At 36.6% G+C, this 26,437-nt stretch overlaps 1 protein-coding gene across 3 annotated transcripts in view; it reads left to right on the forward strand.

The window, feature by feature from the left end:
• UTRN (utrophin) overlaps positions 1-26,437 on the forward strand; it is a 316,443-nt gene that overhangs the window by 205,779 nt on the left and 84,227 nt on the right. For all 3 annotated transcript variants that reach the window (XM_066315631.1, XM_066315629.1, XM_066315630.1), the window contains one exon: positions 21,855-21,984. In XM_066315631.1, the coding sequence (XP_066171728.1) occupies positions 21,855-21,984 (130 nt within the window). The remainder of the gene's footprint in view (positions 1-21,854; positions 21,985-26,437) is intronic.

Consider the following 26,437-nt stretch of genomic DNA (forward strand, 5'->3'; position numbering starts at 1 on the left):
CCTCTACAGGTCATTTTCTAAAGGCTTGTTTGTGTCTTGTTTAGATTACAGTATGTATATACATGATAGTAGCAAAATACTACTAGTAAGTACCTCTCATCTGAAGAACTCAAATTGATTAATAAAACTGGGACTTTATTCTGAAGTGGAAAAATTCAGTAGTAATGATGCTGGATGGTTCATTTGGACTGCTAGTGAACTGCAGCAGTATGAAGGAGAAGAGCACTGCTGGGTTGTTTAATCCTTGCCTTTGTGTTTAAAGAATAACTGATGTTTTGTTATGCATCAAGGCCAGGACTCTAGTGAGTTAATTTGGGAGCTTTTGGAGATTATTCTTTCATTTTTCAAAAAGGCAAGGTTCTTGCAATGTCACCAGGAGTATTGGATATAGTTGTCTGAGTCAAGTATTTACCACGAGCTGCGTTAATGGTCTGCTACAGCATGAAGTTAAAGCAACCCTGAATATCACTTTATTTTTTATACACCTATGCCAGTAGAAGCATTATGTACACTTGCAGATATTTCTTAGATGATGTCTGGAGGACTATTTCCAAACAGTTATTTTGTTAGGGGGAAACAAGAGATTCCCATTATCTTATAATGATACTGCGCTATATCAAATACAAATTATTAGCAGGTGGCATTTCACATTCTGTCAAAGTGTTGCTTATTAACTATTGCCAGAGGAGGGGAGGTGAACCACAGCTGTCTATTGGTTTGATTCTCATGGCAATGCTTCACTGCTGTTCTCTTAGCAGGAGCTATTCATTCCTTGCTGAATCTCCAGTTTGCTAATAAACTCGATCGAGCTGAAAAGTTGTGGTTTTTTCAGCTAGAAAACTGAAGGGGAAAAAAAACCCCATACCAACAAAAAGCCAACAAAACAAACTGCCAAACCTGTTAGAAGTCCTTCTGCTTCCTCAGTTAGGTTAAGTGATTGTTTGATGTGGTTAGGATGCTGGATAAAGTGTCCTTGGTAGAGGAGCACAAGTTTTATCCCTGTGATTTTTTTTTTCTGTATCAAAACATTATGCCAAGACTGTTACATGGATTTTTTGTAAACGTAATGTGAGTTACTCTGTGCCTTGTAGTGGGTATTGCTGGCTGGTGTCATTTGCTTTGCCTTTAAGGTGTTCCATTTAGAATATATATCCTGTGTTAAGAGGAGAGTTTTCTTTGTTTCAGATTTGAGGTATAACTGTATCAGATGAATATTGCAGAGATATGACTTGATTTCTCTCGCTCCAAAGAATACTCCCTTTATTCCACCTCTCATCACTGGCTGTCCTGGTACTGTTTAAAATGTTTCTTTGCCCATGCTTTAAGCATTAAATCTCCTGATCATTTAATTTTTAAGATTTACTTTTGATCAAAGGGTTTTTTGTGATCCCTTGTTGAGTTTCTGCAGCATCACATCAGCTGACCTTGAAAATGTTCTCCCAGGTCTGTTTGTGTGCCTCTGCTCCCCTCCTTTAGTTTCATACCTGAGTGTAGATTTGAAGTTGTCTTTATGCAAATTGAACAGTTGAGTACCTCATTCTGTCTCCACTACTCTGTGACCCATTTTCTCCTATTTCCAACATGCTTGCCTGATCTTGTCCTTGCTGGCACTTCAAAATGTGAGTGGTAAAACAGTGGCTCAGTTCTGTAAGATGTGTCCTCATGATAGCACCATCTCCTTCCCTTTAATTTTTTGAGTTCTGTTGCATTAGCATTATTTTTTTTCCTCTAGTTACTCAATAATTGTTTTTATTAACCTACTTTTTTTCCCCCCTCAGGTACAGGAGATGACTTGTTTGCTTCAATGTAATGGTGCTAATTCTATTGGCCTTTCCCTCTGTTAGTATCTTCCTCACTCAGTGCTTGGCTTCAGCAGTGCTAGATAGATAAGTACAGTATTATGTGACAGTTTGGGTTGGCTCACATTGTTTGGGTGCTGCTGAGGTCTGTTTGGACAGGAGGAAATAAATGGTTTGCTGTTTGATTTTTAAACTTGTTTTTGTTTTAAGTAACACTCATTCTTCTGTGCTTTTAAAGCAAACAATGCCCACAGCACTGTTAATGAGTTTAATTAGGGCTACAGATTTAGCCTATATTTCTCATGTTAACAGGAATCTTTTAGAATGTGACAAATATTTATAATTTTTTGACTATTTTTGATGTTCCATCATCTGTATTAGTTCATAGTCTTATCACATACTAAATGCTAAATGCTGTCTAGGTGTTCAGTGTTGCTCTGTGCATTGCAGGGGACAGGGCAAGAGGAAGGTTAAACAATGGTGCATGAATTTCCTATTTTGATTGTTTTTCTAATAAATTTAATAAATTTTGTCAAAATTTCTTTGCCTTAAAAAGAGGGATTGTAGAGTAAGAAGTCCGAAGAGTACTGGAAAATTTGGGACACAGAGAAAAAGCTTACAAGTACCTGAGCAGAAAAGCTGTTCATATGGGGTGTACCTATAGCTGAGTCTACATTCACACTCCAGAAGTGGGGGACACAGCAGGCAGTTCATAGGGAAAAAGAAACTGGAGGCACTTAACCTTTTCAGAGTTTACTGCCATGTATTTTCCCATAATTTCAGTTTCTCACTGCTGCTAGTTCTTAGCAGCTCATGTTTCCCTTTCATTCTGTTCTTTACCAGTCTTCCTTATAAATATTTATTTAGGATTTTAATGTGTTTGATGCAAATTTTGATCAGCTGCATAGACCAGGAACAAAACCCCACACCAATTCACCAAAACTGAGAAACCAAAAGCACCACCCCAAGCCTGTTCCTCCCAACCTCTATCCCTTGAAAATCCACCTCTACATACATATTTCAATATGCCAGAAAAGAAAATCTCAAAAAAATACCATGAGAATTCAGTGGGCTGGTTTTGGATATGTGGAAGTACCTAGATTCACAAGTGTTTACAAGAGGAGGCAGCACAGATGCTGCTGACACCTTGTTCTTTGGAGATGCACTGAAACCTTTATATATCTCGCTTTTCTACTGGAAGAGTTTCTGACTGTAGCTTTTTGAAAGTGCGCTTTTGCTGAAATACAAAGACTTCCTAAAAGCTGTAAATCATTGTGCTTTAGATTCCAGGGAGAGAACCAGGACATATCAAATTAAGCAGAAATGGGTACCTCTTGCATAAATCCTGTTGGCATGTGTCTGCATAAATGAACAAATGTCTAGCTAATGCTAAATAATGCATGCATCTTGGATCAAAGAGATGCTTAACTTAGCTTCATTTGAGCTCAGAATGAATTGGCAAAGGACCTGTGAATGTTTGATTGATAATTTTATATCTATGGATAGGTCATTAATATTCTAGATACTCTTCAAACTTTTTGGGGTTGCTGTCTATGTATTTCATGTTTCAGACTTCTTTTGTTAAAGTAATCAAATAATGAAAGTTGTAGTATTTCAGTCTGTTTTATGTGGCTGTTTTCACTTTTGTTTCATCAAAACTATTAGCATAGCCAACTGGAAACCACTTTCTAAGTGTTATCCCTTCAGGGTGCCTATAATTCTGTTATTCTCTTCAACAGTGAGAGAAGTCTGTGAGGAAAAAATCTATTTCTAGCCTTAAACTTGCCTTCACTCGTTCAGTTGGGCAATGGGCTTATTCTTAAATTAATTCCTACTTAATTATTCTAGATTTGTTTTTTTGGGATATTTTCTGTATTAGAATCTACTTCCATGTTAGGAATTATTAGATTTAAGAATGAAAAGAGAAGCATTAAAGTCTTGCTGCTGCTTTGGGCTATGCTCTTAATTATAGTCTAGAAAGAGCTTTATTAATTTGTTACTCATCACATAAGACACAAAGCACTTAAAATCTCTGCAGCTTAGAGGTGATCAGCTAAATTCGTTGGTCAGTTAATGGATGGTTGCTAAAACATTAGTTTTGACTAGAGTTATGAGTGAGCTATGTGTGGCTGAGAAAGGAGAATTAAGTGGTCTGTGGTTGGAAGAGGAAAATCAATACAGCCTCTTGCTTAGAGGAAGAGCTGCAATGTGGTCTGATGGACAAGGATGTGATAGAAGCAGGAGCTTGAACAGTATGTACCATGCTGCTCTGAAGTGGCTCTTTAAAGTCAGGATGTGGTTTCAAAAACTACATGCTCTATCAAGAGGGGGAATAGCCTTCCCAATAGTCAATCAGCATTACTGAGGGGTATGAGAGCTCCTTAAGAAAACTTATAAGGGATAAGAGTTTTTTAAGAACTCTTGAAATTTTGCATATTTGAGAGTTCTGCATGTTGATTGTTGGTGAAAAAATCTGCTATTGTACTACACTGAAAATTTGTACTGTTCAAGGACAGTACAACTCATTAATCTACCACTGAGATTTTTCTTTGTGGTGTGTTTAGGAGGAAGAAGTGGAAATTGTGGGTGGGAATATTTTGTTACAGGAGAGGAGGAGTGTAGTTAATGCTTGAAGTTAAATGAGGATTCTCAAGTGGACAGACTTAAATGCATTGCTCACTAAGGATTTACTTAAACTGATTTGTGTGTTACATGAATGATTCAGGTGTGTGTCACTGCTCTCCTGGGCTTTTTCTCCAGAAGAATAGTGCGTAAACAAAAGCATGGCACGAAGAATGAAGTGTTAAATTAAGATGCCGGTGCAGCGTATTTTTAACTTTTACAAAAAAAAAGTTGTTTCTCCTGGCTGTATTTCATCTTGTTCCCAGAAGTGTGGTTGTCTTGCGATAAGACAGGAAAGTTGCAACGGATCAGTACTTAAAATAATAAATAACCTGGATAATGAAAGAACAAATTATTCTGTCACTAATGCAGAATAAAGCAGGTTATCTTACTGTGGAAAAAAACAATTCATAAACACTTTTCCAGTACAAAAAATGAAACATTTTGGTGGGGTTGCCTTTTTAATAATATCATTTTGATGTATACAGATCATGCTACTCTTTCCTGAGGAACCGTTGTCTCATTTATTTCAATCAAAGACTTCCATATAAATTTTTAGGATCTCACTGGGTCTTTTTCAAACCACTGAATAGAGGAAGATTTGTAGATATCCTCAAATACCTAAGAGGTCATTCTGACATTGCTGTGGAGGAGAATGCTTGTGTGTCATAAATTAGACTTACACTGCAGAAACAGAACAGCAATCAGCCTTCTTCTTTGTCCTTAAAAAGCTGCAATGAGTTGAATGCCTGTTTCTGTGGTATCTGTATTTCACTTCACAAAAGACCACTCTAGTTCCATCACTGTTAGTAGTAGCCCATCTACAACTAATGACATCTTGTAACATCTCGATGTGCTAGAACGTAGCAGACATCTGTTTTACTCCCCTGTCTTCAGCCACAATACCATGACTGGCTGATATTCAGGGGTGAGCCATGAGCACTGCCAGGGAACATGATGGAGCACAAGCATAATACTGACTGATTTTTAATCTCCACCCATAAGACAGCCACTCTATTCTCTTAGCTGTCTGTGTGGTTCATCTTGCTGTGTTGTTCTGACTCAACTTACATCCTTAGGGAACTAAAATGACTGCTATTGCATGTGATACTTAGGATGAAGTTGCATTAATGCAATGTTTGATACTGTAGTACAACAGGGTTTTGGTTTTTTTGGTCATTTCTGAGAATGCTTAATATTTTATTGGCTATTTTTTGGTTGCAGTGGCATATTAAGTAAATTATTTCGAGGACCAGGCGATGAAACTCCCAAGACCTTTTTTTTTCTGAGTTGTAACTGCCCAGAAAAATGCTCATGGATTTCAACTTGTGTATGCTTCTTTTTAACAGTCGGTTGGTGTTTCAATTGCATTTGAAAATGCTGGGTGCTACCTGAAACCTAAGGATGGTATGTCAACAGAAGAGCTGCCCCACTGGATCCCAGAGATGGACTGGTATAAGGAAATGAGACAGGACATTTCTCTGAATGCAAATATTGTTTTTTGCTGAGGTCTGTTTTTCCAAAGGCAGAGAGCCAGGAAAAAATACTGGCACAGTCACAGTGAATCCATTTTTTCAGCTGGGAAGTGCTGCTAGGGAGCCACAATAATACAGGGTTCACTGCCATGTTTTTTTCAGATGCTTTCATAGCTTGTACTACAGATGAACATTGTTCTTGCTCATACCTTTCTCATTTTGACACCAATTTGAGGTTCTTTCTGTATAGTCAATAAAACTAGCTCAGGTTTCCTTGATTTCTCTGTGATCTGTTTTGATAAACTAGACCACTAAGAAGAAACCTACTTTTTTTGACAAAGCTGTTCACTTGTCACTTGGGTGTGGACTGGAGCTTGTAGGGACTAATGCAAATTTTAAGAACCTTTTTATATAACTGACATATTTCCATATGAATTTTGTGCAAACACCAGAGTGTTTTATTTTCTTTCGTCTTGTGTTCTCAGTGGGCAGAGTCCCCTACGCATCGCTCGTCTGGAGAAACTGAACAGAAGCATTAGTTTATGATGCGCTTCTTAAATATGCAGTAAGACAGAGGCTGTTACCACTTTAAAATCCTCCTGAAACTTACTGCATTTGCAGACAGGGACTGGTGAAGAATCTGTTTTATTTTCAGTTAAGAACGTCTTAATCTATATCCTGCTTCTTGCTGCTGCAGGCAGACTCTTTAGGGAAGAAGAATATTTATTCCAGTTAACTCCTGAACTCAAGGATGCTCAATCCCTTGTTATTACAGTCAGTAATCCACCCTAGGAAGATCAGCAATAAATTGGAAAAAAAATTGTGTTTCCATGGCAGCCACCCACTCCTGTTTTCATGCAGATTCTAGAGATTCAGATTCTATGTTTCAAAATTTATGTACAAAACAGAGGAGGGGATGGGATTCTGCTTTTTCTTACACTTTTTTGTTAGTTTTCCCATTTTTTGTTGTTGAATTTTTTCAAATGCAATGGTAGGTATGGGTTTAATAGGTAAGGTAATCACAGGAGGTATTTTGCTCTGTTTTGTTTTCTTTCCAAGAACTCTTAACCATAGCTAATAGTAGTTCCTAAACAGTTTCCACACATCTGTATCTTCTGACCTGGGTTTCAATGAACTTCTCTTCTCCAAGGTGGTTAGTCTGTGAGGCTGGGAAATTGCTAGGAATGTTGCCAGAAGCAATTTTCTTCTCTGAAGCTTTGGTCTTTCAGCTTTGGATGCCAAAGGGTGCTAAGCCTAAAATGATGCTTAAAGATTTCAATCTTTGTTTTTAGGGAAGCTGCTGGGCGTTATGTTTTTGCTAATGTGTTTCCTGCAAAGTGAATTCAGTGTTGTGCTTCAGAAAGGCGTTATATTGGGTCTTGGTGCCCACTCCTACACCTTGAGCTGCTAGAGGCCACATAGAGATTCATCCAGGGTTAGTTGTTTTGGGGAAAAGATGGGTTTTTTTTCTTTTAATCAGATTTGGAATCTGAGTGCTCATTTTGTGAGGCCAGCAACATGATTCCTCCTGTCATTTAAAGTATCATCAGTAGTTGTCCACATCAAGAAACTTGGAGTACCCTGAGCTCCAGTACTAAGGTACAAGTATAATTCCTCCAAATAGTGCTGTGCCTGGTAGGTCTGCAGTCATTCCTTAGAGTTACTGAGATTACTTTGTTTTAATCAGAAGATTACTGGATTTTACGAGCATGATGTAATTAAGATAGAAAATATTTGCTTGACGAAGTGGCTGTTGGTTGTAAGGGTTAGGTCGCTTTTGGTCTGTGTCTTGGTTTTGAGGTGGTTCTATAGGCATCTCTTTCTGGAAGGAGTGCAATGCTGTCCTCACACGTTTACCACTAATGAGTTATTTTACATGCATGGTTGGTCATCTTTTAATTTATTCCCCTGTAATGTGTGAGGACAGTTTAAACGCATCCTGTACAAAATCTAGGTTTTCTCGAGGGTCCTGTCTATCTTGCTTAATGATAACGTAGCATTATGTCAGCGCTAGTAATGAAGCTACTGTGTCCTAAAGTGGTTTCAAGCACTGTATATTAACTGGGTATGAAACTTTGTAGCCTGCTCTGCCAAACAGACAGTGCAAATGCAGTAACTTCTGTGACATGAACAGCCTTTTCTGGTTCTGCAGTGAATGAAGATCAGCCTTAACTCTAGTTTTTGATAGTCTGAGAGGCCATGCTATTACTGTCACATGACTCTGCTGTTTGGTTGTTGCTGTTGGTTATCCCTATATTCTGTCTCTCTTGGGGCAGATTTTGAGGGGATATGGGAAGCTGAATAGTTCTTCTGAACTTCCAGCCACTGGGGGCCTGTTCCTTACATGAGCAGGCATAGCCTGCCTCTTTTCTCAAAGAATTTAATAGCTACTACTAATGGTAATTCATGTATTTTATGATAGGATTTTAATCTTTCAGACCTTTCTTGTTAAATGAATGTGTAAATGGAGAGGGAAAAAATCTCTATGCCATCTCTTTGATGGTATAGCACAATACGCCAGTGGTATTTCCTAGTCAGTTTTATAGTATTGTTGTCAGCAAATTCGTGTTTGAAAGCAATATTTAGAAGCTTAAGAGAGAGTAAACCAAAGCCATAAATCATTAAAATGTTCTGATACATTTATTTTCCCTATTGTTTGAAGTTCGACTGAATTTTATGTGCTCTGTCTGTCACTAAGGAATTTTTAGTCTAAAAGTCCTAATATAGGTAATAGGATGGATTTTTTTTTTAAACCTATAGACTTCCTCTCCCTTGAAACAGCTGGTTTGCAACTTATATACTTGAAGAATTTTTAAAATATAAAGTAAAATATCATGATTAATGAAAAGACAGTCCTTGTCATTTTATAAACAATCATTTAAAAATGCATACTTTATAACTGTGTGATTTATTTGGATCTAAATTAAAATTTTCAGTAGCAGCAGAGGCTTGAATGATTGAATTGAATCATTACTTTTATTAGTATATTTTTCATTAAGTCAGTGTAACAGGTCAGCAGGAATTTAATATTAGCAGTAATAGAAGAGAATAGTAAATGAGATGGTTTTAAAGAAATTACTGGAACAAATGGATAATTTTTCAGTTATATATTACTGCAGGTCATCTAAAATTTCTTTTCTTTTTGTTCTAGATTTTATAGTCTATAATTATTTACCTTGCAATCAATCTGATATGAAGTCTTGTTTCTTTCGTCTATTTGTGCATTTTCTCTTTTGTGGTTCCATCTTTTTTTGAGTGATGGATCTGCCTGAGAGAGAATGTAGAAGTTTATGTGAGCATTCACTACCTTGAAGGGATAACGTTCAAGCCAGGGAAGAAACCCTCCAGCAGAACAAAATGCTGAAAGGGTGACATTTTGATGCCCTGAAAGGAGAGGGAACACTAATTGTGAAAACATTTTTATCATCAAATAAATGCAAGGAAGGGTGTGTAATTTTTAGGTAAATTTCAATGGTATCTGATAATTTTATCCTGTGCATGTGATTTTTCAATCTCAAGATTTGTAGCAGAGAGATACTGAGCAATACCTGATGCTGTGGTCAGCACCTGCCATCACGCTGGGTAGGGAGGCTTTCAGCAGCCTCAGTCCTTGACAGAGAAACAAGTCCCCTGGCTTTGACTAAAACACAGACTGCTACAAAGCAGTCATGCTTGGTTGAAATTTCTCATTTTCAGTAGGTCAGCCTCATTTGGGATGATTTTCTGATGAACTTGTATTCTTCTGTATGATCACACAGATAATGCCTTCTGACATTTCTGGCTGCTACAAGATTCTTAGTCCAGCGAGCATGGGTGCTTGGCTGCAGTTTATCATATCCTTTTTTTACCTGTGTCTTCCTGCTTGTGCTTTGCATGGCGCTGGTGCAGCAACACTGGAAGAGAAGGAAGAAGTTATTATCTTAATTGTAGATCCATGAGGGACTGGCTAGTGGTAAGCACAGCACGGTATATAAAACAAACAAATAAACAAAACCCCATGGTGCTATAAAAACAAAGGTGCTTTTATTGCTAGAGAGAAAACTAAACAAACACAGGTCAGATGTGAAACACATTATTAACGCTGTTCTGGAAAAACAACTTGGGTACCAAGATGATGTGTGTGGCCTAACAAATCTACATACTGCAAGTAAGCATGCTAACTGCATTTTTGGTTATCCTTGTAGAAAAACGTGAAGAAATTTCTAAGAAAACAATGAGTTCAGAGTGAAAAGCACAGAAGCTAGAGCACTCTATTGCTAAATACATTATAAATGAACGAAATACAAAAAATAAGTGAAATTCTTTTACTTTTTTTAAAATCTGTATTCATGCTGTACACTTTTCACTAAGGTTTTTGGGCAAAGAGCAGTATAGAGATGTCTTGCTACATTTACGTGTTTTCACCTTTTTTAAATGGCTTTAAGTTGACAGTTTACATTTCTGGGAAATTGTTGCAGATGTGTTGAAGTATTCTTTGGCATTCAGTCACTAAAACCAATTATAGTTTTTGGTTTTGAGACATTCCCTGTGTTCTCAATGTTATTGTTTATATTGTTTATACCTTCAGTATTTTGCTTACTGCTTTTACTTTTCTCCATACCTTTACTAGGTAACTTTGCTGTGGTATAGAGCTTGTTTCTAGGTATTGAGGACTAAAAATAACAAATTGACTCTATGGTTTTGTTTTTGGGTTTTTTTTTCTTAATGAGAAATCGTTTGTGGTTTCAAATTCTGTTTCCAAAGAAAAAGAAATCCTGTTTTATACATGCTGGTTCCACTACATGTAAAATATTACAATTCTTTGCCTGAGGAGCTACAGATAAAAAAGCTCATCATATGGAGAAATAAAGCAGAGGAAGGAAATGAAGTGAGTGAACATGAGTAATAATCTGTCTTCTGATTTCTCTGATATGTTCACCCTCTATTGGAAAATATTTATGGGACTGAGTTAAATAGCCCTGCTTCACAGAAGTATTATTTAAGTCCTGGTATCTTTATCTAATTGACCCCTAATCACTGTCAGTAATATTAAATTACTTTTTTTTTTCTCATGGGCAGAAAGACACTTTGTAGTCATCCTCAAAAAAATGGTTGATGACAATTTTTGCAATAAGTTTCAGTAAGACCTTTTTTCTTTTTTTCCAGGTTAACCGTCTTTCTTATAGAATTATTTTTAATCAAGGAATATGGTTTATGTGAACAGCTATTAAAAGAACTTACCATGGGTAAAAGAAAGGCAAAGTTTTGTCTTTATTGTCCATGGATATTTTGCAGAGCTTTGTCTGGATTATTTTGGTTTCAGTCTTTTTCTACTGAATAAAACCCCTAGCAAATTGTTAAAATCAAATAGCAAACTCAGTTGAAAGGTGGAGGGCCATACCCTGTAACCAGGTGATGGAACACTATTTGGAAAATATTGACAATTTTTGAGTGAGTTTGCTCAGTGTTTTGTATCAGTAGATGTATACTGAATGCCCAGCAGTATTTCTTAACGGTAGGATTGTCTGAAAGCACCCCCCTTTTTTTTCCTTATCTCCTAAGTTGAATTTACAGGTCCAGCTGGATTTTCTCTTGTTTCAATGAGATGTTGTTAGATCATCTATTTGAAAATGCAATAACTGAGCAAGGCTGTTGTGTTGGAAAAGTGCAGTTTGCAGAGGCATAAATGGAGCTAGTAAAGCAACACACTATTGCATGTTGTGAAAGGTTTGAGTGTCCCCTCTTTGACAAGGGGCTTAAACTCCCAGCAGAAATCTATATGTTATTTATGTTCTTTGTGATTCATGATGAGGGAAAATTCTCTGCTACTTGAAACGAATGCAGCACCTCCCCCCACCCAAAAACACCCAAACAAAAAACCAAACAAAACCCAACCAAACAAAAAAACCCACACCACCACAAAACAACCCCACAACTATGTTGTGATACCAGCTGCATTGCTGCTGTGCTGTAGAATATATGAAATATTACACTTGGGGCTTGCCTTTTTTGCCTTTTTTTTTTTTCTTCTTCTTCTTCTTCTTAAATGCCACTGGCTTTTACAGATATGACATTGGTGCCAGTTTCTATGCTTTCATGTTCCTGTAACTTCTGTTGGCAACTAGAATGAGCTGAAGGAGATGACTTAAGCAGAAGGGAGTCATGTTGCCCTTAGGGTATTCCTACCTCATGACTCTCTCATAAATGCCTAGAAAATTGTTTGAAGTAGAGTGTTTCTTCTTTCAAACACTACTTATTTTATTCAGTAATGGTTTTACAGTAATCTTTCTCTGCAGAACAGATGTTGGATATACTAGCACACGATCCAGAGACAGGAAATTCTGGAGAAGTGACCTAAAGCAGAGATCCAGCATAATTTGTCATGTCACAGTAACAAACTGTGTGATAACAGCTTTACAAAGATGCTGTCATTTTAGATAGTTTTGAAAATGGAAGGCCATAGTGGAAGAGTTGAGAGCAAAAAGCTACAAAGGAAATTGGAGTAGACTGTGGTGAGGAAGACAATTTGTTGACTGGTGATTATACAGTTGTCTGTCCTGGACCATTTGCTTCCAAAGAGAAACCAAAGTGACTGTTTCTAAGAAGGAGGAGTAATTAGCTTTGACAGGGTTTCTGCTTCTGAAAGGATTTTCAGTAGCAGTCCTCTCTCATGTATACATGCATGCATACAGAACAGGAACACTAGAACTAGACTCAAATTGCAACTGGTCCCTAGCAATTTTTTCTGCTTCAGTATTCAGCTGGGCTCTGTTGCCTGTACTTTCTCTTCCCCTTATACAGTTGTCATACAGGTGATGCTCCCTTGAGACTTTTTGCAGTGATCTGATTATTTATAATTTATAGGTGATGCTGTACAGTACATTCACTATTTTTCTTGGTGATCACAATTCATTGTCAAGGACACTGATGTTCTCTTGCACTAAGGAGGCTGATGTGGAGGAAACCTCTCATGAGATGTGGGCATGCTCACAAAGTGCATCCTATCTTTATATATGGAATGAATATTCATAGTGCTGCATATCACAAAGTTTCTCTTAAGTGTATTGACTTTGAACTGTAATTACTAAAAGTCTTTCTCAAGACATCTGCATTATTACAGGAGGTACCATTTAATAGTGAAGTAGCTTATGATACCAAACATACCTTGTCCCATTTGTCCCATTGGTGGTTTTTTTAAGAAATGCAGACGAATCTTAATCGCAAAAAATGAGGAAAAGGTGACCTGAGTTTTACTACTCTTAACAACAATGCAGCACCCAACTTGTTAATGGTGGCATCATTTCAGTTTGAAGCAAGAAACTAATGGCAGTTCATCAGTGCTCTGCAATCACACAGCCTAAACAAACCCAAGCTAGTCTGTTGCCAGCAAAGAAAGAGGAATGTGTCTCTCTCGTGTTGAAGAGCTAGATGATTACTGCTGTGGGTGCAAGAAAATAGGCAGTGCTAACAGGATATTTGAGGGCTCTTGCTCAATTAAGTAATAAGCCATTTAACATGCAGCAGATGTTTTGTGTGTCTTGTGTCAGGCTGGAGGCGGTACATGTTTTGGATGCATAAACAGAACAGTGCTTTTTTGTGTGTTCTTATCTCTCCCCCTTTTTCTGTGAGTATTTTCTGGTATAAAAAGCAGAAGTTATACCAGTTGCTACCCATAAAGAAAAGATAGAGTTTGATGCTCAGACAGTGTTACTTCCATAAACTCATTTGCTGGGTTTTATGTAACTGAATATGAACTGTTATCCAAAGCTACCCAGTTATGCACTCTGCAGTGCACAGTTACACAGTTTGAAGCTAATTGGAGTTAGCATTGAGGACACAAATTTCCTTTGGTTCTTCAAAGGAGGTACAACTTTGAAGAATGTGGAAGAAATGTGACTTCTGTTCTGCAGACAGCTTTACAAAACAGTTTCATCTGAAATGGAAGGATCCTTATTTTGATGGTATATTGCTTTGTCTTTAAGGCTACTTTTTTGAGGATGTAATCTTTTAAAATGTCTTTGAAATAGACTCAGTGCAATGCTTTAGCTGGCATTGTACAGTGATCTTTTCCTCTGAGGTTTTTTAGGGCTTTTTTGGCAGACAACTTAAAATGTTATTTTATCTTTGCTGATTTCTTGCTGTCAGTCCCCTGTGTCTGGACACCAGTTCTTGTATACTTTAGATTAAAGGTTCTGGTTTGTCCCTAAGTTACATATAAGTAGTTGTCCTGTTTCTGACAAGAGACAGGCAAAAGAAAAGATTAGAGGGTCAGTTGATCTCTGTTGATCAGAGATGTATGAAAATGCCTGTGATGACACTATTTGTTTACTATAAAATAAATAAAAATAGAAATAAAAAGGGATCAAGTCTTCCAAGGTTGCTGATATCAGATAGCTGCCGTGTTTACTAAATAGGGTTTGGTGGGATAAATTTTCCTTCACCAAAAGTACACTGTAGTCCTTTTGATGTAAAACTGAGTGTGCTTTTACTGGCAGTTTGGCATTTGAAAATTGGTACCACTGCTAGCAGAGTAATTACTGCTGTTGTGTAAAAGTAAACACTTTCTCCACCACACAAAGAGCAGAAAGCTGTGACAGCTTCCCTCTCTCTTCGTCTTTCAGTCTTCACACTGATTTAGGCATTTTTTCCGTCTCTGGGGTACAATCTGTATGAATTCTTGTATTAAATCCTGATTAGATATGTTAAACATATTTTTTTCTAAAAGCTCCATAAAAAATTTTTTTTCTTATGCATAGCATTGTAAGACAAGCCTGTTTTAATCTACTCCTTTTGTATAGTTTATGCAAGCCATCAAATGTAATGATTCTCATTCTTTTAGCTGTCATATTACAGTGGATTAAAACCAAAATATGCTCATTTTGGATGAGCAAAATAGGCATATTCTATCAGATTTTGTTCTGTTGTTTATATGATACCTTTGTAGTACTCATGCTATGGTGAAATGCAAAGTAAGGATTGAATATTAAAAATTGCTTTCTCGAAGAAGAGAGAAAGAGCCCACAAAGCAAGTTCAGTGGATATGCACTGTGTAGCAAACCCATCACAAAAGGGTTCCAGTGGCCATAGTGGTTATATTTCTGGGGATTTCAGTAGTTGATTCAGTAGAGAATTCACTTTAGCATACTGAAGCCTGGCTTTTCACTTTTGTTAAGAAAATAATTATGTTTTAAAAAAGCTTTTTGATGATTACATGTTCGGCATTAGCTAAAGGATGTGTGGTGTGGGTTTTTTCCCCCTCGACGTAGTTCCTAATCATATTTAAAACACACCCCACCCCCAACATAAATACATAAATTTTAATAGGAAAAAAAAGAAAAGCCTTTAGGCATTCCGTGTTTTCCAGTCCCTAAAGACTGTGCTCTGTTGAGCTTCCAGACTTCTCTGGGCAACCAAGTCTTGGTTATCATTGACCTAGAAACACAAAGTCTCATTTCAGTGGACTAGGAATTAAGAAATCAAGTTACGTAAGGTTATTGGTGCTGGAAGACATATTAACGAACATCATTATGCCTCATTTTTTGTAACCTTTGCTCAATTAAGCAGTGTCTCCCATCTCTAGTTGGATTTAGATCCTGTAGCATCTCTAGGGAATGCAGGACTTGCAGTTCTTGCTTCAGAAAAAACTGAAGAGCTTCTTTCTTGGAAAATTAACTATGTAAAAAAAATTAGTTTAATTTTGAAGAAAAAGCATAGCCCTGTGATGTTTAATTTAAGAATAGCTTTTTAATATCTTTTTTGATGCAATCTGTGTGACAATGAAGCTTACTTCTGCCTTTTGCTGTAGTACTGGATTCTTTTCTAGGCACAAAGGAGGCCTTTCAAAGCCTTCATGAGGTTATTTTAAGTGTGGTTTTTCCAAACAGGCTTCAAAACATATTTCCTGATTTTAAAGTGCTGTTAAATGAAAATGGAGGAAATAGCCTTACTGGTTTTGTATAGCCTTACTGGTTTTGAACTGTGACAAGTTCAGAAGAAAGCCAGTTACCCTTCTTTATATTGAAGTGTCTCACAGGAATGTACAGATGCAGTCTGAGATTGTCAGGTTATTGGTTTTTAGAATGTCACTAATAGCTTTGTGTTTTTTGTCTAAGTCTGAGCAGTAATGATACAGCATACTTTCCTTCCCCTATCTCTTTGGCTGCACTGCTGCAAAGTACTTTGTCTGAGAGATGTTTTACATGCTTTTTTTTGTGATGTGTGTCTATTACTGCATATTCGGAGGTGGGTGGCGTTTTCTGTGAGTAGCCATGAGCACACATGGTCCTCCAGAGAGAGACGGGAAATTATCAAGGAACAAGAAAGTCTCAGTGAAAAAGTGCCCCTATTTCTTGGCCTGAAGCATCTATTTGGATAAATCAAAGGGAAAGTCTTAAGTAAGCTAACATTTATTTGCTTCTGGTAAAGGATCACCAGCATGCATAGTCTAATTCTCTTTTACCCACATCTATGCTTTTAAATTCCTGTCAGTTTAGTTTCCTTGTGCATGCAGGCAAAAAAGAGGAATTTGCTATAGATGGGACTTCTCGGTCTATACTCTCATTGAACTCTCTCTACCCTCAAATAAGTTGACCCCTTATTTGCACACTCTTTATTGACACTACAGCAAAAGGGAGGGCAAGTGGCAAATGGTAAACTGAGAGAATTTAGAAAAATGCAGCCTTTGCCACTTCTTTTTGGTCTTTTTTGAGATGTCAATTTTAGATTCGTCTATTAAAAAAATCTAAAATACTCAGCATATATTTATTATGAAGGCAAACACTTCTTTTTTTTTATTTTTTCCTTCAGATTTTTTCCCCACTCTCATATTTCCTTTTCTTTTTTTATTCTGGTGTTGGTCACTGTTTGTCACTGATTAATCAGAACATGTAGGATTCGATCTTGTCTTTAATGTCCCATGAGCTACATGTGTCTTCATATCTCTAGGTATTAATGGTTGTATATTAGGCACCATTTTCCTCCTTCATTATTTGTCTTGCCACACAGATTTTGTATGAAGTAGTAAAAGGTAAATAAATGCATGGTGGGCTGCATGATCTCAAGTTAAATATGGCTCTTTATTTGACTATTTTCTTTATCAGATGGGGTAGACATATAAAATTGACTTTTACAGAGAGACGTGTACAGAGACCAAAAGACTTTTTAAATTTTATGCATGCATGTTCCATTAAATAATATCTGGCAGGAAGGAACAGCTTTTAAACATGCTATGCTTATTTTCTTTCTAGTTCATTCTTTAGTGATGGAGACAGCTGGCAGAGACTGAGTCACAACCTTTATCTCTGTATGATCTTTATAAACAATTTCTCATCTCACTCTGAGTTTGCTCAATCATCCTGCTTATTCTTCCCATCCTATTAAATGCCACAGATTATTTTTTTCCATTCCATTTTAGTGTAGAAAAGTAACAGGAGTTTTTCAAGCACTGGGTACAGAATAAAGATGAATAAGTAATTAAATGCTACAGGAGCTGCTGATTGGCACATAAGGCTACAGTGTGCTGAACTGATATGAGTTACAATAACTTGCATCTTTACTTCCTTGAAAGAGTGCATAATGAGACCTGATTTAAATATGTTCTGTTTTTAAGAAACATCCCATGTGTTTTCTTTGAAATTAGCTTTGCCTTCATCTGTTGGAACTATTAAGCAGATCTGCTCCTTGAATTATTCTGTACAAGCCTGTACAATTCAAAAGAGAAAAAGAGACTGCAAATTAACAGTGAGTAATTTTGGAAGTCCACTTACTATGCTCAAAAAACAATTTTAAGGTCCAGCTGAAGGAAATAGGTGCTTTCAGCATACATTAAACAGTGTAAAAATCACAATAGCAAAAGTTTTGTAGCCTTTGAATTTTGCAAGAGTGGAAAAGACTTCAGCTGCAAAGCATTCCCAACAGAAATTTTGTAATGCCCTGGTTTAGGCAACTTCCTTTAAAAATCTTAGCCTATAAGAAGAGTTGGTTTTTATATTAGAAATCAGAGGTATCTTTTAACATAGAGAGGCCAAATGGGTTTGATTATCTTGGTGTAACAGAGCAAATGGTCTATCTGCATTTCTAGAGTTATAAAGGGAGTAACATATGTTTCACGGTCACTGAAAGAGGAACAAATCAAAACAGAAAGTAAATTACTGGCTCATGGTTGAAAATCATGGAGGCACATTTGTTCTCTTCCCTGAGAGGAGGATTGTGTTAGTGGGGTCCTGAGTTACTCCACCATAGTTGGCTAACTTGAGACCTTATACCTTACAAAATGAATGCTGCTGATTATAGTTATTGCTTTGTTTCATGCTGCACAAAATATTTCAAGAGTGTAGTTTTGTAAGCACATGTCCATCTACCAGTGGAAGACTTTTTTCAAAGTAGGTTTTTTAAAAAAATATTTTGGCTAGTATTGTTTAGGGTCAGATATGGAAACAATTTGTGTTGACACTGCATAAGCACGCCAAATTTTAAGTTTTCAGGGCTTTTTTCATCTCTTTTGTTAGAATCACGGATGTCTAAAATTAGTGTTGGTTTTTCCAGGACCTCTTGCATGTCCCCCAGTTTATGTAGGAAGTAAGAATGGATTTGCAAATGCAAGACAACTGTGTAAACCATAGACATTGGATTTAGCAGTCTGTCCCGTCAGATTACTGTGGGAAGTGAAGCTTTCATTTTAAACCATTGCCTAAAGTATACAGTAATTTTGTAATTTATAATAGTTGGATGAAATACAATGGTATGAATTACTGCCCAAGTTGTGTACAGCCCCTTTCTGCATGACCAATATAGCTTTAAAATATTATTGTGCTTTTATAAACAAACAAAATAAATGTTATCTCTTTGCTTAGAACTCACTTTTTCATTTCACATCTGCATGCTCAACAGGACTCAAAAAATACTTGCATCCGTATCTTTAGCTTATTAGTGGACAGTTTTCAGTGACATGTTTTGAGATGCTTCTCAAGTTTTTTCTGCCATTCCTTCACCAATTTAATCTATTCCAAAACCCTAGTATCAATTTGCTCCTAATTTTCTCCCTGAAATGCATCATCAGCAACTGGAGGGGAATTCTTCCTCTACTAAAACCTATGATCCACTCAAAACTTACAAATGCTTTAACTGTTTTAATCCTAATGACGAAAGGAGAGTGAAGTAATATCCTTGTCTACTGAAGGAGGTACGTCCATTCTGAGTAGCCACTGGAGGAGTAGCTCTTGAAAAACTAAATAAACCACCAAAATATATGATTATACTTATTATATAAAAACCTTTACAATAATCAAATTCACCATTGCAGGTTTTATGTTCCTTGCTGGGCTTTTTATGACTTACTGTGTAGAGTTCCTTTAGATGTGATTTTTCCAATGAAATCTTTGTTTTGTCCATTCAAGACACATGATATTTCAGCTCAAGATCAGATTTATGAGTGGGTTTCTTCTGTTCTGTTGCAGAGAGGTTTGCTGGGACAAGCAATAGTATTATTGGTATGCTGAGTTATCCTTGAGTTGTGTACTCTCATTGATCTTGTTTACTGTCAGAGAGACACAGAGAAATGTAGTGAGTATTGCTAAGAAAAAGTTATGCAAGTCTAAATGCATTATTTTTTGTACCAGTGGTATAAGGAAAAAAAAAAAACAAAAACAAAAGAAAACAATCTAGGAAGTCTGTGGTGTGTTCAAGGTACTCTACTTCTAAATTGTTTTAGCAGTAGTATTTCAGAGAGTGTGTGGCTTATTTCATGCTAAAAGAGTTTTCTATCAAAAATATTGATAAAGATGGCAACGGATGACTTATAGCTGATGAGCTGTATGGGCAAAACTCTTAAAATCTTTGTGTTGTCAACCTCAATTTGAACAACTTCAATGGCAGGGATGTAGGAGAATTAAATCCAAGGTCTCTTAGGTCAAACTTGATTGAAGTTTTATTGAGGGTCAGGAGAAACTGATGAAACACGTTATGTGAGGGTAAACAGGAGAGACAGAGTAAAAGAGATCCACCTCTAGATTGTTTCTAACTGCTGGACTTAGCATACTTGAAATGTGACATAGCCTCCCTTTTCTTGTACACTTTGGGAATATTTTGGAAGTTATATGGAGGGGAGAAAAGTACTTCTGGAAATATTTCCTACTTTAAAGTGTAGCTATCAGCCCTCTGTTTCTGACGAAGTTTTTGAAATTTAAATGCATTATATTTTACTGATGTATCCACACAGGTTCTACTAACCAAAAGTCTTTTTTAAATGGGGAATTTTTCGAACCATAATACTACCTTTCCTCTTTCTTGAAACAAATTCCTGCATAGAGAGTGCTTTAATGATTTGTAAGCTATGGATGATTTCAAGTGCCTTATTCTAGTGCATGTAATGTGAAATTTACATACTGATATGTACTGTGATGAGCTGAAGAGACTCTTCAGGCATGTTGCTTTTACAATGTTTCCATTTCTGTTGTTTGGGGGGTTTTTTAATAAGGAGGGCTTGCTTTTTAAATGGCAATTTTGGTTACTACATGTAGTGTGTACTGAATTCTACAAAGAATATTGTTGCTCTTCAGAAGCATACAGAGATAACACTGTTCTGAGGAGTGCTTGTATAAATACAACAATTAATGAGTAGTGAAAGTTGGACTGTATAATGCAGACTTCTTCTAAATGTAATGGAGGTTTGTGTGTTTTCAGTGATTAGTTTTTGTTGGGGCTATTTATTTGTTTATTTTATCTGAAGCAGTAGAATGGAAGGATTTGAAAAGATGAGGACAATAAAGGAATGAAGTGGAAGAGGGAGGAAAAAGAGCATCTTGCCTCCTGCCAAGTTAAAGTTGAAATAAGGGTATATTTTGTGATTGTGACATCAAGAGACTAACTAAAGAAAATTATAAGACAGCATTTGTGATGCTTTTATGGTATCTGTTTTTCAAACTTTTTTGTACTAGACGACTCATTTTATTATATAATGTTGTCAACATTGAGTAACTGCTTTTTTTTGATCTGGAATGGGCCCGTAGCAAATCATGACAGCAAAATAAGCCTCGACTTTTTAAATAAAACCAAGAAATACATTGTAAAAAATAAACATAGCATTCTAATAATGTTTAAAGTATCTTCTTTCGTGTTTCTATGTGTAGGAAACAGTACAAATAAAACAGGAAAATCAGTTCCCTTCTAGGTGAGACAGATTTATGCTTTATGCTGGAAGAAAATGCTTCATAAGCTGACTACTTATAACCTTTTTTTTTTTAAGGTTGGTTACACTTAACCCTTTAATAAAGTCATATATGCTGCAAAAGTAAAATATCCTGAAATTAATTTCCACCACAATAAAAAAATCTTACATAAAATTTTATTTCTTTCTGTATATAAATTTCAAAGGGTTTTGGCATAATAGATATCAAAATTTTTTTGAGTAATTTAAAAGATGACTTTTTCAGAATGTGTTAACTCAATAAAATTTCTGATACATGTTTTCCAAATTTTAAAAATATTAGTAAATAGTGGACAGAAACAAGATATTTCATTTTCTAAGGAATGTTAACAATTTTTGCAATTCTTCTTAGCATTTCTAAAATAATTTTCTGAAGTCTCAGTAGATGCTGTTTACTGTTATTCCAGCTATCAAAAAAGTAAATGGTCTGTTGTAGCAATCTACTATATATTAGCAATGTTGAAAGCAATAAATGCATTCAGTTTACTTTTTAATAGCATTTTAATGTAGTAGTTTCAGTTTGTTAGGCTTTTTTAAAAGTCACCATCATTACCATTCTTGTATTCCTTTCTTCAAGTCAATTTTCTAAAAATTACCCTTTCAGCCTCAATTTCCTGCTGCTTCTGTTTCGTAAAATTTGCATTTTATCTTGCAGTCTCAATAACATTGGCTATTACTCACTCAGTAGGCAGGTCTGGTTGGAGAGGTGAAAACAGAGAAAACTGTATGGTTCACAAGGTCAAGTTACAAATGCATTCTCCTTTCCCTTCCCAAAAGGCACTGAGGCGTGAACTGAAGGATAAAGAGCAAACCATTCTCAACGCTGTGGACCAGGCACGAGTTTTCCTTGCTGACCAACCAATTGAGGGCCCTGAGGAACCGAGGAGGAGCTTGCACTCAAAAACAGGTCAGAAAACACTTCTGGGGAAGGTCAAAAAAGGAGAGAAAGGACTTGCACTTCTCTAGTACCTATTTTAAAACCCAGTTACTTGCTCAGACCTCAGAATTTTCTCAATGGCATCCTGATGGCTTTTATTTCAGTGTTTTAGGCTTACAGATTACTTCTCTGTTTTGTAAGTGCTTACATTTTAATGGAAGAAGTAGAAACATCTCTTCTGCCTTTTCCAATTTTTGATTCAAAATGCTAATGAGAGTTCTGTTCTTTTTTCTTAACACAATAACAAATGCATCTTAAGTGTAGTCAGAATAGTACTTCAAGGATTCCCATTCAAACATTCTTATGTCTATTGTAAAGTTTTACTCCACAAATAGAAAAAAGCATATTTAGTGGTGTATCTTATTAGAAGTAAAATAAATCAGCTTTGGGAAGGCAGTCATTACAGAGTCCTTAGGATTTCAATATTAGTTGAATCATTGCTAAGGAATGGAACCACCTAGCTCTCCTAGAAACTGTTTTTACATAGTATTTGTTGAGATATTGCTCTAAATATCAGACACCTAAAAGAAAATAATAATTTTTCTCCAGTCCCCGGCCACAAAATAGGAAATTCTCTCCAAGTTCTACAATTATATCTCTGATACAAGCTACAGCATTAAGAAATCTTGCTTTTAGTTACACAAGAACTGTTCTCAGAAAATGTAATTTGCTTTTGCAGAATTATCAGTTGCTGTAAGATGTGAAATATTTACTGTTCTGTATAATTTACAAAATTGCAATCTATCTGCTTTTATCAGGATTAGTTTTTTCTTTCTATACATCATCGTATACATCTCCATTGCAAACTTCTTAACTTTGCTCAGTGGAAACAACTAATCTTTTCTGCACCCACACATTGTGTTATTCCTGCACAAATTTTTAAGTGGTTTCATATTCCTTAGTTCAACTTTGTGATAAAGTTTGAATAGCTGATTAAAGCCAATGAACCATTTTTCCCATTGGTAAGTACTGCTGGCACCTTAGCTTTACTTCTAATGTTTTAGTTGGTCTAAATCACAAGCAAACCAGCAGTTGAAAAGTAAGGATGCTCTCTGTATATTTGTTCATTCTTTCATACAGAAATTTGAAATTGCAGGTTCTCCCCTCAAAAATAGAACCTCTCAGCACAAACAATGCCAGTAGGCAAAACCTTACCAATGTAAAATGTTCATTTTTAACAGGATTTGATATTAATGATTTAGTCAGTATTGACCAGATGCAAAGTGCAAGAGCAAACTTCAGATGATAAGATGCATCATAAATTCTTGCTATCCAGTCTATTATGATGAAAATTATTATTTTTTTTGTGCTATACCAATGGCAGTGAGAACAGTATAACAGGGAATTTGATGACTGTGATAAACTCTATAGCAATAGCAGTTGTGGTCTACAAGTGTTGTGTGCATGTTTCTGGTCTAGTCATCGTATTTGAAAAACAATCATATGTTCAGACTGGAAAGCCTCATACATGTGCACTGAGCTTCTTTTCTTCTTTCTTCTTCACACTCAGTACTTCCATGGATTTTCTTTTTTGAGCATGTGATGGGTTAGTTTTGACTAGCAGCCAAACTCCCACCCATCCACTTTTACATCTTCCACTGCAGTGGAATGGAGGCAGGAGATGGGAAGAACGAGAGTGAGAAAGCTCATGGGTCGGGATGGGCATCAGATGGATCACAGATGCAGATCCACTACAAACTATTCTTGTGGACCTAACCAGTTTAGCTTGGGGAAAACAAACTGTTCATTGCCATTTAAAATAATTAAATACCAGGTTGATTCACAGTGGGGGAAAAAACCTCACAAACATTAAAACCATGGCTTTCTTCCCACCTTTCACAAACTCAGCTAGACTCCCTCATTCCTGTCCCTTCCTTCACCTTGTGATGCCAGAGTGTCATGCTCAGAGAGGCAACAAGTGGCATGAGAAAGTGGGAAGGTGGTGACTCCATCGTTAGCCTAGCAGTTTCTTTCTCCTCCTTCTTTCCTCTCATGGCTTCCCTCTGTGTGCTGTCTCCATGGGGAGTATCTGCCTTACCATGGGATTGCTCCTCCTCTGACTTTGGTGTTCTCTCTGCTGTTTCTCCTATTGGTTCTCTCCTCTTTGGTGTTTTCTGTTTCTCAGATACACTTTACCTGAGGTGTCACCAGCGTGGCTGAAGGGCCCAGGTGTGCCCCAAGGTTAGTTGGCTGGAGTCTGCTGTCCCTGGCACAGGGCAGCCCCAGCCTCTTCCAGACATCCCTGTGAAGCTCCCGCTGCTGGCAGTGGGCACTCACACCCTGTGCAGAACAGGCCTGCACTTTCTGTTTATTAATAGACCTTCAGGCCAAAAGCCATCCTTGAATCATATTGTCTGAGCTCATGTATATATAATAAACTGTTAATTTTTATCTAGGAGCAAGCCTAGTAAATTTTTTTCTGGCAACTGATGCCACCAATCTCCAGAAAACTTAATCTCTGAACTAGAAGACAGCCAAACAGACACAATTTTTCTTCAGAGTAACCATTTTCAGTGAAGAGTGTGGGCATTCATTTGCCTTTAAGATGTTAATTTTTTTTCATTTTCTGTCAGCTTCTTCATCACTGGCATTCTCTGTAGTTGATTGAAGTTAACTTGTTAACTTCAATGAAGTCCATTTCATGTTGATAAAGGTGGAGTGTGGTTACAGATTATAAACTGATAGTCTGTTTTCCAACGATATTGACAAACTGTCAACACTGTACAGTCTGGATTTGAACAGTGCTGTGGCGTGTTCTATAACAGAAATAGCAAAACTGGCTTACTAAATCAAACTTGCATTAATTGGAAATCACAGTTTCTTGAGGTTATTTCTTACTTGTATAAGGGAAGAGGTTGTTATGGGGGAATGGTTAGCTAATTGGAAGATGATAAAGGTTGTAAAACTGTTTTCTGTTTTCTTCAATCTCGCAGTCTAATTTTTTAAAGTAATTTTTAAAAATGATTTTATTATTTTCTTTTTCACCACGCGTCTTTTCATGCCAGAGAAGGCATTGTTGCAAGGGCAAGGAATGAGAGAGGTTTAGAGAAAACTGATAAGAATCAGTTTTAAATTTACATGACTGAGACCTGTTTGAAGGGCTTGTGCATATATACATTTATTGTATATAAATAGAACATTTGTCAAAGGATGCCTTATGATAAACCATTATTGTCTGTAATGGTCTCACTAATTGCAAACATATGAAAAAAACGTAGATTCATGTTGTGAGTAAGCCTTGGTTTCTTCTTTCCCATCTTCACCTTATGGTTCTTGTGTTGGCCTTCCACTGTATCAGAGAGTAATTGGCACATTCAGACAGAGTTCTCTATCTTCCAGGAAACTACTTCCTTAGTTAATTATATTCCCATCTATCTTTTCTTCTGCTTTTGTTTTTACCCCGTTTCTGTAGAGAGGCTCCATCACAAAAAAGCAAATTTCACAGCTTCCTGTATTTGAGCTGCCTCAGTATCTGAGTGGAGCTGATTGATAAGCTGGCAGGCCAGCTGCTGAATTTCATGGATGGACAAGTTAAAGAAATTGAAAATCCTCAGGTTTTTAGCGGTTTTTGTTACTTGTCTATATAAGAGAAAACTTTGTTCTTAAAATGTTAATTATGATTCTCTACAGCATAGTTACAGCTAGCTTCTTAAATCCATTTACTGTAAGGTTACAGGCCACTGGAAAGACAAAGGAAAGCTGATTTCATATTTTATGTCCCCAAGGTACTATGAACTGATGATAAAGCTTTGCTGAAATTCTGTCCTTTTATTTCCACTGAAGCAGTGGAGAGTCCTAGCAGATTATCACGGGCCACTGCACTGATTCTCATTGTAATAGTGAATGTTTCTAGGAGCCTGCATTGTTGTCCAACTACTTTAGTAACTTAGTTTTCTTAAGAAAATTAGATTCCTACCTTTGAAAGCTGCTACTTGGTAGCAAAAGTTGTTGTGATAAACACAGCATTTAAAAATAAGTACTTATTATCTGTTATCTATTAATTTAATAGAAAACCCCATAAATCACATCTGTGTTACAAGAGACATATATTAATAAGTATCTGTGTATGTAGATACTTCATTTAAAGTTGTAGAGGGACAATATCTTTACCTGTTTCAGGCATAAATAAAAACTGAACTGTTTTGCTTACCACCACTGACCACATTTAGGTAAATTTCTCTGCAAGGAGAAATTTTTTACTTTTGCAAGCAAGATCTCACTGAAAACAGGCAATTTACTCTCTTCTAATATATAACAGGTATATAGCAGGCAGCATGTTTCTAGTATATAGCTTTGCAGGCAACATTTCTATTCCCAGTCACTTGTGTTTGTTCTCTAGCTATCACACACCACTGGAATTTTGTTTTTCCTCTGCTGTGCAATTGGATTGAGCATGAAGTCTTGTCTGTAAATTAGAAGTGGT

This window comes from Sylvia atricapilla, chromosome 3, assembly GCF_009819655.1.
Source record: "Sylvia atricapilla isolate bSylAtr1 chromosome 3, bSylAtr1.pri, whole genome shotgun sequence".
NCBI classification, from domain to species: domain Eukaryota; kingdom Metazoa; phylum Chordata; class Aves; order Passeriformes; family Sylviidae; genus Sylvia; species Sylvia atricapilla.